Genomic DNA, 13520 nt, shown 5'->3' with positions numbered 1-13520 from the left:
AAATACATGGTTGAATCATGAAGAAACGTCATTATTGACAACAACTTGCTTGCTCCACCTCTGAAACAACTTTCCTTTAAAGCTAACATCATCTAGGTCACCTAGCTATAAGGACAGAGAATGATGTTGCTAAATAGCCATTTATCCATTTTTGAGTACCTGCTGAAGGTAAAGCCATTTTTCTAAAAACTTAAAACCTAACGATAATTTATTGGCAGATAATGTTAAGGTAATAGAGGTTACAGCAATAATATCACGTACCAATTGTGAAAAAGAACCATTTGGATACATGTTGAAGCTATGAAGAGTGAAATTGACCACAAACCATGTGCCAATCTGTTGACTTGACTTTTTTTTTTTTCATGGCCTAGTGGTTAGTAAATATTGTGAGGCCATCCTTAAAAATATTCTTGTTTGCCGTAACCCGACCGACCCTGTCAATTTAGGACCGACTCAAATTTTTTATTTTTTTTTTGCTTTAAGTCCGACCGACTTGCCGGTTGTAAATTTACGTTAAGACCGACCAATTTTTTTTTTTTTTACTCTTCAAACAACTAATACAAAAGCAATAAAATAATATTAATTATATTTTAGTAAGTATTGTAAATATATAAATTGCCTAGGCCTACATACAAACGAAGGCTACGTTCTTTCTTTTAAATAAAAACCTGTGACGTCATCTATGTTTACACTATTGGTTAACGGATGTCACACTATGGCCTGTGCGTTCGCTTTGTCTCATACTCTCATTCACTGTCAGAGTCAACGGTTCGCGCTTGGTACTGATGGCTGCGGCTGCAGTAAACAAAATGTTTGCGGTCACCGTTCAAAGTCATACGGGTTCGGGCACCATAATACATCTAAAAAATTCATTAAAACAGCTCGACACCACTTTAACTTGGCACGAAGTTCTGGAAAAACTGTGCCCAGATCTGTGAGACACCACCACCCAACAACACGAGTGATGCATTTTCCATCATGATGGGCCAGGCAAAAACCCAGAAGGACCCGATGCTTCGTTCCTGCAATAATGGTGAGTTTGCATTCTTGAGTAGCAGAGCAGGTTTTTTTCTATTTAAAGCTAGCATGCATAACCTACTAGCCTTCCTGTTAACGTTAGAAGCTAACTTCAATAGTGTATGAGATATTTGAGATATGCTTGTGAAATACGTCTGTATGAGCCTACATTTAGGCGCGCATTATTCGAAATTAATGGTCATTACCAAGGAGTAGGCAATACATGGAGTTGTGCTATAGGCTTACAATGACAGCTAGCTGCTGGTTGGAACCTTTTCTTATGGAGCTGTCACTTTATGTTTGAAAATCTATTGCACGAATCGATTGGACCAACCAACACAAGTTTCAAAAACGAAAATAGGAAATTGATTTTAACGGCCTTCTCTCGGAGTGCGTCCAGGTTTTTTTTTTTTTTTTTTTTTTTTTTTTTTTTTGGAACGCGTCATTATTGTGTACATGCATAGTTAAATTGCACTCACATTTAAATTACCTTTATGTAATTAGATGTGTAATTGATGTACTCAAGTCAAGTCACTTTTATTTATATAGTGCTTACAATAAGATCGTTTCAAAGCAGCTTTACAGTGATAAACAAGAAAATAATGATTAATGATGCAAACAGAATAAATTCTGCTTTAAAGCGGCTCTAAAAAAGACAATATTGTTGTTCAGGTCCAAACTAGGAAAAGTCATCAATTATGAGTACTTCCACCTGCTCACCCTCCAAACATGGAACCACCCACAGCTCTAGGCAATGAAGTCCTAATGAAGGTCACCATAAATCTGGGAGCTCTACTTCACTCAAGTTTGTATGGTCCTGGGTACAGACTTCCCCAGGATGAGGTGCTGAAGCACAGGGTGGCCTAGAGAAAAACTGGCTGAAGAGTAAAAAGACAGAGTTAACCTTGCAACATCTTCCTTAACGACTTTTCCTTTCTTCTGTTTTGTATTCCCCCTTTAAGGTGGCCTTGCGTTGAAACAGATGTTAGGAACAATGGCACCATGGATACCCCAGGCCACAAAGAACCTACATTCCAGTTAAAATTCCTATGTTCTTGGCCAAATAATGCTTATTTCTGTTAACCCTGCTCCCACCTCTCTTGTGGTTGTGCTTTGTGGCAGCTTAAACCTCTCTGAGCATTGGGGCCTGTGTCACACAGATGGTGGAGAATGTGGGCATGTGCAGTCAGTGCTCGAGTTTCTACAAAACTAGACCCAGACAAGGACAAAATGGAAGATGCAATTAATGCCTTGGTGACCACTCATGTAAAACAGAGGGAAGAGCAAAGTGCCCTTAGGGAGTCAGTTAAGGCCATGTGTCAAGTTATGTCCAAGACCAGAGGCACCCTAGACTCAGGACAGGTCCTCACTAATGAGTAAAGATGGTTTGGAATCCTACCTGGAGTTATTAGAGAGGATCCCAACCAGAGAGAAATGGCCTTGAAGACGATTGGGGTGCCCTGCTGACACTTTTTTTTTTTTTTTTTTTTTTTTTTTTTATGGAGAAGCCCAGAGGACCTGTCAAGATCTGGTCTCTAGAGATGCAGCTGATAAGTTAAAGAAGACCATCTTGGCCCACTAAGAGCATAGCATCCACACTCATGCCCAACGTTTCCATGCATGGACTTTTGATTCAACCCAGCCAGTAAGACTTCAGATAGCCACATTAACCAGAATGACAAAGGTCTGGCTCATTATAGGGGACTGCCCCCCATTGGTGGAAAGAATACTGTAGTGCTAGACTGTTGCCTCCATTCCCTGCCAGCTGAGGCAAAGTGCTATGCTGCGCAAACCAGTCCTACCGACGTTGAGACTCTGGCAGTGCTATTGGAAAACCATCAAGTGACAGTTAATGAAAGGTAATGAAAGTAAATCACGATCTTCCCAGAATAGGCCGTCAGAGTGCCAGAGGAGAAAGACAGGGGCCACTAAAGTACTAGGCTGACTCACAGTTGACAAGATCAGTCACACAGGTCCAGCCTCTCCTGAAGATGCCTGAGAAAAAAAGAATCTATGCCCTCAACGGACTCAAGTAGTAAGGCTTGTCACTATGGGACAACCTATTGGGCACGCCAGGGTACAACGGCTTCCTGTATCCCAGTAAGACTGGCCAACCAACATAGAGAAGCCCTACTAGGAAGTATGGTTACCCTAGTAAGATGGGAATTTGCACTGAGCCAGAAAGGACCCCCACTGCTAAAAAAAAAAAGCTAACCCACTGTACAGATAAAGATGGTCACCCCGAGAGGAGTTTGTACTTTTAAAGCGAGGGTGAACAAAAACCTGTCGGTACCAGTCCTGGTAGGTACGGACTGCCCAGTGTATGAGTGTTATTGGTCTCTAGTCAACTGAAACCCCACTGAAGGCCTAAAAGTCAAGTTAAGCAAAGCTCCTAAAAACCCCAGTCCCTCCAGTCTTTTGCAGCACCATCAGGCCAGGAATCAGGGAGTGAGTCTGTGATCCCAGAAAAAGGAGTAGTAAATGGCCACTCTGAAAATGAAGAAGAGAATCCCTTCACCAGTGAAACCTTCTGAGTTCCCCCAAGCAGAAATGATGGAAAGTCAAGTCAGAAATGACAGCCAGGGCAGTTTGGCACAGCTCAGCTACAAGACCCCAACTCTGAACAGGCTTGGAGAAGCATCAAGAATGTTGACAACCAGTTACTGGAGAAAGTAAGTGAATTAACCTATCCACATTTTGTTGTTAAAAATACCTTACTGTAGCAGGTCATTGATTGAAGACAATGTTATTGAACAGCTGCTGGTACCTAAACCCTATATCTTCAGAGTATTATACTTGGCTCATTTCCACCTCCTGGGTGCTCACCTGGGGACAGAGAAGACATATGAACACATACTGAGGAGGTTTTACTGGCCAGGGGTGAAGCGAGCAGTTGAAGATTACTGCAGACAGTGTGAAACCTGCCAGAAGACCAACCCAAGAACAATCTATCACAACCCATTGATTATTTTACCTATTATTGAGATTCCCTTCCAAACAATTGCTATGGACATCCTGGGGCCATTGCCCAAATCCAGCAGGGGCCATTGTTACATTTTGCTAATCCTGGATTATGCCACCCAGTATTCAGAGACAATACCCCTAGGGCAGCAACTGCTAAAGTGGTGGCCACAGAGATGTTCCAGCTTTTAGCCGAGTGGGCATTGCAGAGGAGATTTTAACAGACTAGGATACCTGTTTCATGTCAAATGTTCTGAAAGGAATGTGTAAACTGTTAAAGGTGAGCCAGATTCATACCTCGATTTATCATCCACAAACAGATGGGTTGATTGAGAGGTTTAATCAGACGTTAAAGCAAATGTTCAAGAAACTGATTGAGGTGGATGGGGAAAATTGGGATCAGCTGCTGCCCTGTTTTATTCTACATCAGGGAAGTATCACAGAGCTTCACATAATTTTCCCCATTCAAACATCTCTATGGACAGAGGACCAGAAATGTGATGGATATTGCTAAAAAGGTCTGGGAGACCCAATCGTCACCACATTGCTCTGTGGTGGAACATGTGGAGCAGATGCACCAACAGATGACTCAGATGTGGCCAAATGTTTGAGAGCACATGAAACAGGCTCAAGAGGCCCAGGCATGAATCTACAACAGAGAGGCCTAACTAAGAGAGTTTCAGCCTGGAGAAAAGGTTATGGTGTTGGTCCCCACCCATGAATGCAAGTTTCTCGCCAAGTGGCATAGGCCGTATGAAGTGGTTAAAAGAGTGGGTACAGTGAACTATAAGGTCAAGTCAAGTCAAGTCAAGTCACCTTCATTTATATAGTGCTTTTTACAATGCAGATTGTGTCAAAGCAGCTTTACATTGATAATTGGTATATAATTTTTCCTTTTAAAGAACAGTGTCAATGCAGGCAGATCAAAAGCACTGTTGAATAAATGTCAAGGATACTGTTGAATATCAAATGTCAAATCAAATTAAATTAAATTAGGGCTGCACGATTAATCGTATTTTATCACGATAACGATATTTGCTTCTCTCGATTGATTTTAAATAATCGTCACGATATTGGCCCGCTCTATGAAAATGAACATAATTTGGAAATATTGGAAGTAATATTAGGAATTTCGCTGTTTTATCTTTTGAAGTTCCTAAAGGTTTTACCAGTTTTCATAATGTTGATCAGCTAGAAATGATTTTTCTTTGCTTTACGAATTTGCCGGGCAATTTGAATCTGGTTTGTCTTATTGCAAACGAATTGTGTTGCTTTAAAATCTAATGTGAATACATATTACAAAGCGCTTACCAAAACCATGTTTTGTATTGATTTACCATCTAACGAAGTTATCATAGTTGGTTAAATTTAAGTCTTTGTGCCACCTACAGGCCTTTTGGGTGAAGTGTAGGTTGGTAAAGAACTTGCAAAATAGCCATAGTTACATTACTCTTTTGATAGAATAAACATGATTAATAATCGTGATTATAATTTTGAGGAAACTGTGGCACTGGCTGTCGTGTCGATGATGTCTTCACAATGGATGATCTAGTCGACTCGATCTCTGCTGATACAGGGCTGCGTTGTGGTCGTGTCAAGGCACTGGTCCTCGGTCTCATCTGGAAACGGCCCCGAATCCGGTTGGCTACGGTAAACCTCGGGATAAACAGAAAGACTAATATTAGCGTAGATGCCATTCTTTTTCTGATGTAACAAGTACATCTGGTGTTATAGGAAGTGTTCCCGGTTCCGGCTGAACTAATTTATGCAGCCTAATAATCCTTTAACGGATTTGAAAATATAAATATATAATGTGTTATGTGTATGCCAGGTTAAAGAGATGCGTTTTTAGTCTAGATTTAAACTGACAGAGTGTGTCTGCATCCCGAACAATGCTAGGAAGGTTGTTCCACAGTTTAGGTGCCAAATAGGAGAAGGATCTACCACCTGCAGTTGATTTCGATATTCTAGGTATTATCAGCTGGCCTGAATTCTGAGATCGCAATAAACATGAAGGACTATAATGCATTAAGAGCTCGCTTAGGTACTGGGGGGCTAAACAATTTAGTGCTTTGTAAGTAATTAGCAAGATTTTAAAATCTATACGATGTTTAACAGGAAGCCATTGCAGTGACGACAGAACTGGGCTAATATGGTCATACTTCCTAGTTCTAGTAAGGACTCTAGCTGCTGCATTTTGTACGAGCTGTAGTTTATTTATCAAGCGGGAGGAACAACCACCCAGTAGAGCGTTACAGTAGTCTAACCTTGAGGTCATGAATGCATGAACTAACTGTTCTGCATTCTTCATTGAGAGCATATGTCGTAGTTTAGATATATTTTTAAGATGGTATGGTAAGGCAACCCGGCCAGCATCAGATCCACCAGACTCATCATGTGAATTTAATGAAGAAGTGGTATGACCCAGAATGATGTCTGCTCTTCACCCTGTCATCCCAAGTCCTTTCTCAATTGCCTTTGGAAGTGGAGATGGGAGCCCAACTGACCCCAAACCAAAAGCAAGTACTCCTGGAGTTGATAAGCCATAATTCATATGTATTCTCCCTACTGTCAGGACGGACCACAGTGGTGTACCATGACAAAATCATAGAAAGTGAGACTGAAGCCCTATAAAGCCCAACAAAAAGCCATCCGTGAAGATGATGTTGGACCTAAACATCATTGAAGAGTCCAACAGTACATGGTCAAGCCCAGTTGTTCTAGTCTCCAAGTCCAATGGCAGTGTAAGATTTTTTTAATGATTTAAAAACTCTTATTAGTTGATGAGCTCATTACGCACCTTGGGCTGACTGGTATTCCCACCTGAGTAGACTGAATGCTGTGTTGAATGTCCTCTGGATGGCAGGTTTAACAGCCAATCCAACAAAATGTAAGATGAGATTAGAAGAGACAGAATACCTTGGTTTCACCATAGGAAAGACAGACACAATAACATGAATACATGAATAACCCATCTCACAATATGATACAGATTTAATTAATGCATGATTCCGTATTTTTGCATTTTTTTCAATTAATGCAATATTTCAGGTTAAAATAGAGTCTAGGCCTTTAAAATAATCACGGCCCTCCTATGATGTGTCAATCACAGGGCAAATGGCCCTATGATGTGTCAACCCCAGCCAATTTGAGTTTGAGACTCCTGCACTACAGTAGATACTTATACAGCTCTCTATGGAGAGGCTTGTGAATTCCCTAGTTGATTTGGACATATTTACTTAATTTTTTTTAAGTTGAAGATATGAATATATATTTAGACATTCTCAAAGACTATTTTCTTATCAAGTAGTAGATATATTTTTGTTAGAAATAGTGATTTGAAGTGTTAGTTTTTGCATTATGATTACAGTCAAACCTAAACATTGTGTTAGAGAACGCAAGGAAGCATTTTGTTACCCATTTTTTTGATTCAGAATTTGTAAAAAATGCCATGTGACTTTTTTTTAATTACTTTTTATGCTCTTGTCGCAGAGTTCCTGCAAAAAAAAAAAAAAAAAAAGCTAAGAACGATGCGAAGGAACAAGCCTGTACTTCCAAGTGCACAGTTCATAAGTGTGTGTGTGTGTGTGTGTGTGTGTGTGTGTGTGTGTGTGTGTGTGTGTAAGTGTCACCCCATTACTGCTGTGTACTTTCAGCATTGTGGCTGATTTGTAGATTGTACAAACAAAAATTATTTTTTCTCTCAAGAATTTTTGTGTTTTTGTCGATTTCCCATTCATTTCCTATGGTCGGTCACTTTTGACCGAAGACAACAAGTGTAACTTTTTTTTTTTGTGTGTGTTCACATTCCAAATGCCATAAGAGTTACCAAGTTTCATACCATTCTGATGAAGCTGTGATTTTTAACAATTCAAAACAGAAAATTTTTCTGTCAAAAGTGACCAAAGAGCACCAGAAGGGTTAAAGGGTACATAACACACACAGTTTCCGCCAAATATGTTAATCTTGAGTACCTATAGAGTAGTATTGGATCCTTCATATCTCCAAAAAGTCTTTAGTTTTATCATATTTATAAAAGATAGATACGTTGTACGGACTCTTTCCAAAAAAAGCCGAGCTCCTGGAGGCGTGCTGTGGGCAGAGCTAAAGAGTCACGAGCATGCACAGCTTTTGCGTAGTGATCGTCTGCAAGCTGCGACATCATTATAAATAAACAGGGAACAAAAACATTTGTGTTGTTTACATTATATGCACCGACTGCCAACAAAACACAGACATTTGATGCAGTTTTACTCACCGTCTGCGATCTGCAAATCCAGTATTGAACTGGGACTTGCTTACAAAACATTCGTCAGCAAAATTCTGGAACAAACAAACATATGTGCACAACTACGTTGCTGCCCCAGAAAAACAAACTGCATCCATTGTTCCCTTAATGCTGGGTTCTTTGGGAAGCTGAAAAAGGTTATCTTTCCCTCACAACCAAAAACACACTTCTTTGGTGACATTGTTGAAAAATCTTTCGGCTTCCGTAAGGCAAACAAAGCACGTTGATGGGCGTGCTCTTGCTCTCACTCTGGGTGATGTGTGCGCACGCTTATCAGGGAGAAGTGCCCATACAAGGAATTCCGCCCTTTATGACGTGATACTAGTTTATTAAGGTTACATGGGTCAAAAACTGAAAACAATAACTAGGCTTATTTTATTTTTATTTATTTATTTATTGATTGATTGATTGATTGATTGATTGATTGATTGATTGTGGTGGGGGCAGTAAAAAAATGTAATGGACAAGTAAAAAAATTGAATCACTGGCCCAACCAGGCCAGTAAAAAAGATCCTTAGTGCTGAGCCCAGCAAATTCTTCTTAACCCCTTAAGACCGAATGGAGCGTCGGCGCTACCATTTGCGTGTCTCTCTTTAAAAGCCAATAAAAATTGAATCCATACAGGTAGCACAAAAATTCTTTTTGCATACAAAACCAGAGACTTTAAACTTTCATATCAAGCCTCCAACATGCTTCTGTTGCGTTGTTTTCACCCTCTGAGTCTGAGTAATATGCGTTTACAACAGAAATAGCACAGCCGCTAACTGAATACAAGTATGTATATTTCACGTGCTCATAACTTCATGAAAAATGCACAGATCATAAAAAATGGCACATCAATATTTAAAGCAGATTCTCAAGATTAATCCAAAATCAAGATAATATATTGCATTGATCACAAGATATTACTCACGGAATGATTTAACATACTTGGCTAAAAACATGTCTCTCATCTCACTTTGGTAAAGTTGGTTTTATATTCGCACATTCAGACTTCTGATAAATTCAGACTTTCCAATAAATGTGCAATAAATTAATGTTTGCGAATTTTAAGCAGCGACATGATATTGACAACCAACGATTGTCAACTTACATTTTTCACAGTCGATCAAAATAGGCAAGTATTGTTTTAATGGCATATTTACTTGTGAATGTCCACTGAATGTCCAATGTAGTGTGATTAACAAGGCTATTGAATACGGATGTCCGAATGTACGAATATAAAACCAACTTTACCCAAGTTCTCATCTCTCCGGGATGCAGTGTGTATCCAATGTTCCTGGACCCATCCATGTTCATTTTCCAACGTGGAATAACACAAATAGATATCATTTTAAAGCTTAGAATCTCATCTTTTTAATGCATCTAACCATTTTGAAAAACTCCTAACGAGTGCTGAGAAGCACCTCTAAACCAGAGTTTACCGCCCGTTGGTGCCACCTGGCTGAGGAAAAAATAAACAACAATTTTTTAAACTATTCTTTATGCTATCACCACGAAATTTGAACCAGATGCAGCTCACATGTAGGAGAGCATCACCAAAAAAGTTTTTTTTGCGATCTTATTGTGTTCCTGAGTTATTCCATGTCAAATAAAAAAAAAGAAAAATTATTTTTAAAAAATTATATATATTTTTTGTCTTTTATTAGCTGTTTCTCAGCAAGAAAATGTCCAAATGTAATGTAATTTATATTTTCTTAAAATTGAAAATGTTTTCTATCAAATGTTTAAGCTTCTGCAAGAACCAATGAGGTTTGTAATTGATGACAATTGATGTAATTGATGAGTTTTCATTTTTGGATGAACTATCCTTACTTAAGTAGTGTGACAGCACCAACCAATGCATAATAAATAACACATAACATCACAAACAAATGTAATAACCTACTAAATTATTTACATTATTTTCATATTTTATTTATTTTTTATTTTTACCACATGTATAATGTATATGTATAACCACATATAAATGAGTATGTATATTTTAAGTGCATATTTAATGCTTTGTCAAAAAAAGTTTCTTTTTAATATGCCAATAAAATGTAGTGCAGGCTTTCTCCAGGTCTTTATCACTTCATTATTTATTTATTATAATATTTATTAGAATTCTGGGATTTCTAACACTTCTCTCAAGTCTGCATTCGACACATCATCAATATCAAAACACATCCAGGTACTTTCATGCACCAATAATAAATAAACCTAGGAGCTTGTTCATGCAAAACTTGCAGCTGCAATGCTAGAATTGTAAATGGTTTTCAGGGTGTTGCAGTGAAGTTGTTAATGTGTTTCTGAGTGGTTGTTGGTGCATTGCTGTGCGGATGCTAGTGTGTTCTGGATAATATTATGGTCCACCCCCACAACTTTTTTTTTTTTTTTTTTTGCATAAAACATATCTAAAATATCACAGTCTAACAGCTACACTAGCAAATAAAGTATCAGAGGAAGATAGTGTCTCTTTTGCTTCCCTGGAGATCATTGTGTTCTCAATGAGCTCTTATAAAGCAAGGCATACATTTCAAAGGGAACTGCTAGATACAGACAATAGTCAGTCTCTGTTGCACTACAACTGGCTGATTATCCTGACAATGCAATAATGCCTGCCTATCATGCTCAGAGTCAGTCCACAAATCAACCTCAATGGGTCAAATTGGCAGAAAAGAACTAATTACATAGTGAACACTTCACCCACTCACTTTCGGCCCCATCTGAATCAAATAAACTTGAATTACTGATCTGATTGATGTAGCTTTTAGTGAGCAGACAGTTACGTTAAATTAAAGTTGTGACACCTCTGTGATCATCATTACACCAACAGTATTTACTGAGGATCTGACTAGTCCAAATAAAACATCATTATTAATAATAGTAGCCAAAAAACATTCAGTAGTTAAAAAAAAGAAAGAAAAAAAAGATAGGCCTACAAAAATATTAATTTTGATGTATTACTGTTGTTGTTAAAAATGTTAAAATGCTTTGGTATGACTAAGGTTTCATATCATTTGTTAACATTAGTTAATAATAAAAGAACGATGAACAATACTTCTACAGCATTTGTTAATGTTAGTTAATGTTAATAATCAACATATACTAATACAAAATCAATAGTTGTATCAGTTAACATTAACATATTGCGTTTTTATTAACTAACATTAGCAAGGATTAATAAATACTGTAAAAAATAAATTGCCCATTGTTAGTTAATGTTAGCTAAAGCATTAACCGACGTTGACAAATTGGACCTTATTGCAAAGTGTTACCTATGCTTTAAAATCATAAACTTGACGAGATGCGACTTTGTTTAAAGGGGCTCTCTGTAGGAATGACACCCAGTGTTCAAAATAGGTACTGAATCAGGGTATCTTCCGTTCATTTATGTTTTGATTTGATATTGAAATCAGAAAAATTAGAAAACCGCACATTTTTTCGTTTTTCATTTTTAAAATGAAAACGAAAAACAAAAAACTGGCTTGATTTTTCTTTTTTCGTTCTGGGGTTGGAAACAAATAAGCAGTTTGAATATTCAATCTCTACATGTGGGCGGGGATGAAACGCCTCTTTCCGCTGATTGGTCAACCAGACGTCAAACCATGTCGTCATCAGTTGTTCATCGGTTCTGCTCAACAGAATAAAAGTCCCTCGCTCTACAGCTGTACGGATTCTTAACGCGTTTATTCTACATTTAATCTCGTTCTATTGAAATATTAATTTACTTTGCTGCTGCACACAATTACCCCCATTCTACAACTTTAGCACACTGCCTGTTTTATTGAAGTGACCAACTATAAAAATCTAGCGAAGCTGCTCAACGCACTGGGCAGCGAATGTATAGGCATACATTGAATTAAAAAGTGCAAATCAGTAGCCGATGTAAATATGCACCAGTCATAACTTTTGTTTTAGACAACACCCTGAGTTTTGGACATGGGATGAATTTGAAATATGACAGATATGAAAATATATTACATGTTATTAGTTCATCAAAGCAGTGCTATAGAGAGATGGACTTAAAATGCGAATTGGATGATTTGACGGAGGTGAACTCCTTTATGCCAATTTGAAATAGGCTATCACACATTTAAAAAAAAGTAAAATAAATAAAGGGAAAAATGTTAAAACTGTGTTAAAAAATAACCATTATAGTGCTCTCTTAAGAAGATATCAATTATACTTTATCAATATTAGGCTATATATCAAAACCCTGAAATAACACTAACAATAATGAGATAAAGAGTATTTTTATAGCCTATTTATTGTCATCTGTCTGTGTCAGAAATTAACTGTAATTGATTTAATTGATTTTCAGGGGATTTTGGGATTTTTTTCCTAATCTTATTAAATATGTATGCTTTCTTTTATGTTAAGTTCTTAAATTTAGTCAATTAAATTAGAATAATATGACGCTATAGGTTGTTACCAATTAAATCAGTATCAACCAAAGGCTTGCAGAGGTGTCAAAGAAGCACCACCTGAAGTTGCTTTTAGATTTATGAGTTGTTAGATTGCTCAGAGAGGGCAGTATATGTGTAGGAATTAAAGTTTAGTCGGCAGAGAAATTAAAACACCGGTTTGTGTGACATTCATTAATACTCAGTATTAATGAATAATGAAATAAACTCAGAATATTGCCTTAAACAAAAGTTATAACTTTAAGAAAAGGAAAAAATAGCATGTTGCCTATTATATATATATGATACACAAGGATAACTGAATATTTGACATTTGACGTCCTACACTTCTCTATGAAAAAAAATAGAAACAAAATAGAATAGGCATAATATTCATAGCCTATCTATCATTTCATATCCATCCCATGTTGTCTAAAACAAAAGACATTTTTACACTCAATGGGGGGTAGTTGTGTGAGGCTTCAAAGTAAATTAATATTTATGAGATAAACTAACATTTCTCATGATGAATTAATATATACACAGAATTAAGCCCCGACTCGAACGATTTGTGTCAAGCCATTCACTAGTCTGGCTATTTGATGAGAAAGAGATTAAATGTAGAATAAACGCGTTAAGAATCCGTACAGCTGTAGAGCGAGGGACTTTTATTCTGTTGAGTGGAACTGATGAACAACTGATGACGACATGGTTTGACGTCTGGTTGACCAATCAGCGGAAAGAGGCATTTCATTCCCGCCCACATGTAGAGATCGAATATTCAAACTGCCTATTTGTTTCCAACACCAGAATGAATAAAGTAAAATCAAGCCAGTTTTTTGTTTTTCGTTTTCATTTTAAAAATG

The 13520-nt window shown here is 37.6% G+C and overlaps 1 protein-coding gene across 10 annotated transcripts in view; it reads right to left on the bottom strand.

Annotated features, from left to right (window-relative positions):
* acot7 (acyl-CoA thioesterase 7) overlaps positions 1-13520 on the bottom strand; it is a 132663-nt gene that overhangs the window by 85269 nt on the left and 33874 nt on the right. For 5 of the 10 annotated variants that reach the window (XM_048210787.1, XM_048210784.1, XM_048210785.1 and 2 more), the window contains one exon: positions 6802-6897. The exons of the other annotated variants lie outside the window; for them this stretch is intronic. In XM_048210787.1, coding sequence (XP_048066744.1) covers positions 6802-6897 — 96 coding nt within the window. The remainder of the gene's footprint in view (positions 1-6801; positions 6898-13520) is intronic. 10 annotated transcript variants of the gene reach the window in all.

This window comes from Megalobrama amblycephala, linkage group LG12 (genome assembly GCF_018812025.1).
Source record: "Megalobrama amblycephala isolate DHTTF-2021 linkage group LG12, ASM1881202v1, whole genome shotgun sequence".
Classification (NCBI taxonomy): domain Eukaryota; kingdom Metazoa; phylum Chordata; class Actinopteri; order Cypriniformes; family Xenocyprididae; genus Megalobrama; species Megalobrama amblycephala.
The sequence above is the reverse complement of the archived record's forward strand: the minus strand, read 5'-3'. Positions and strand labels throughout refer to the sequence as shown.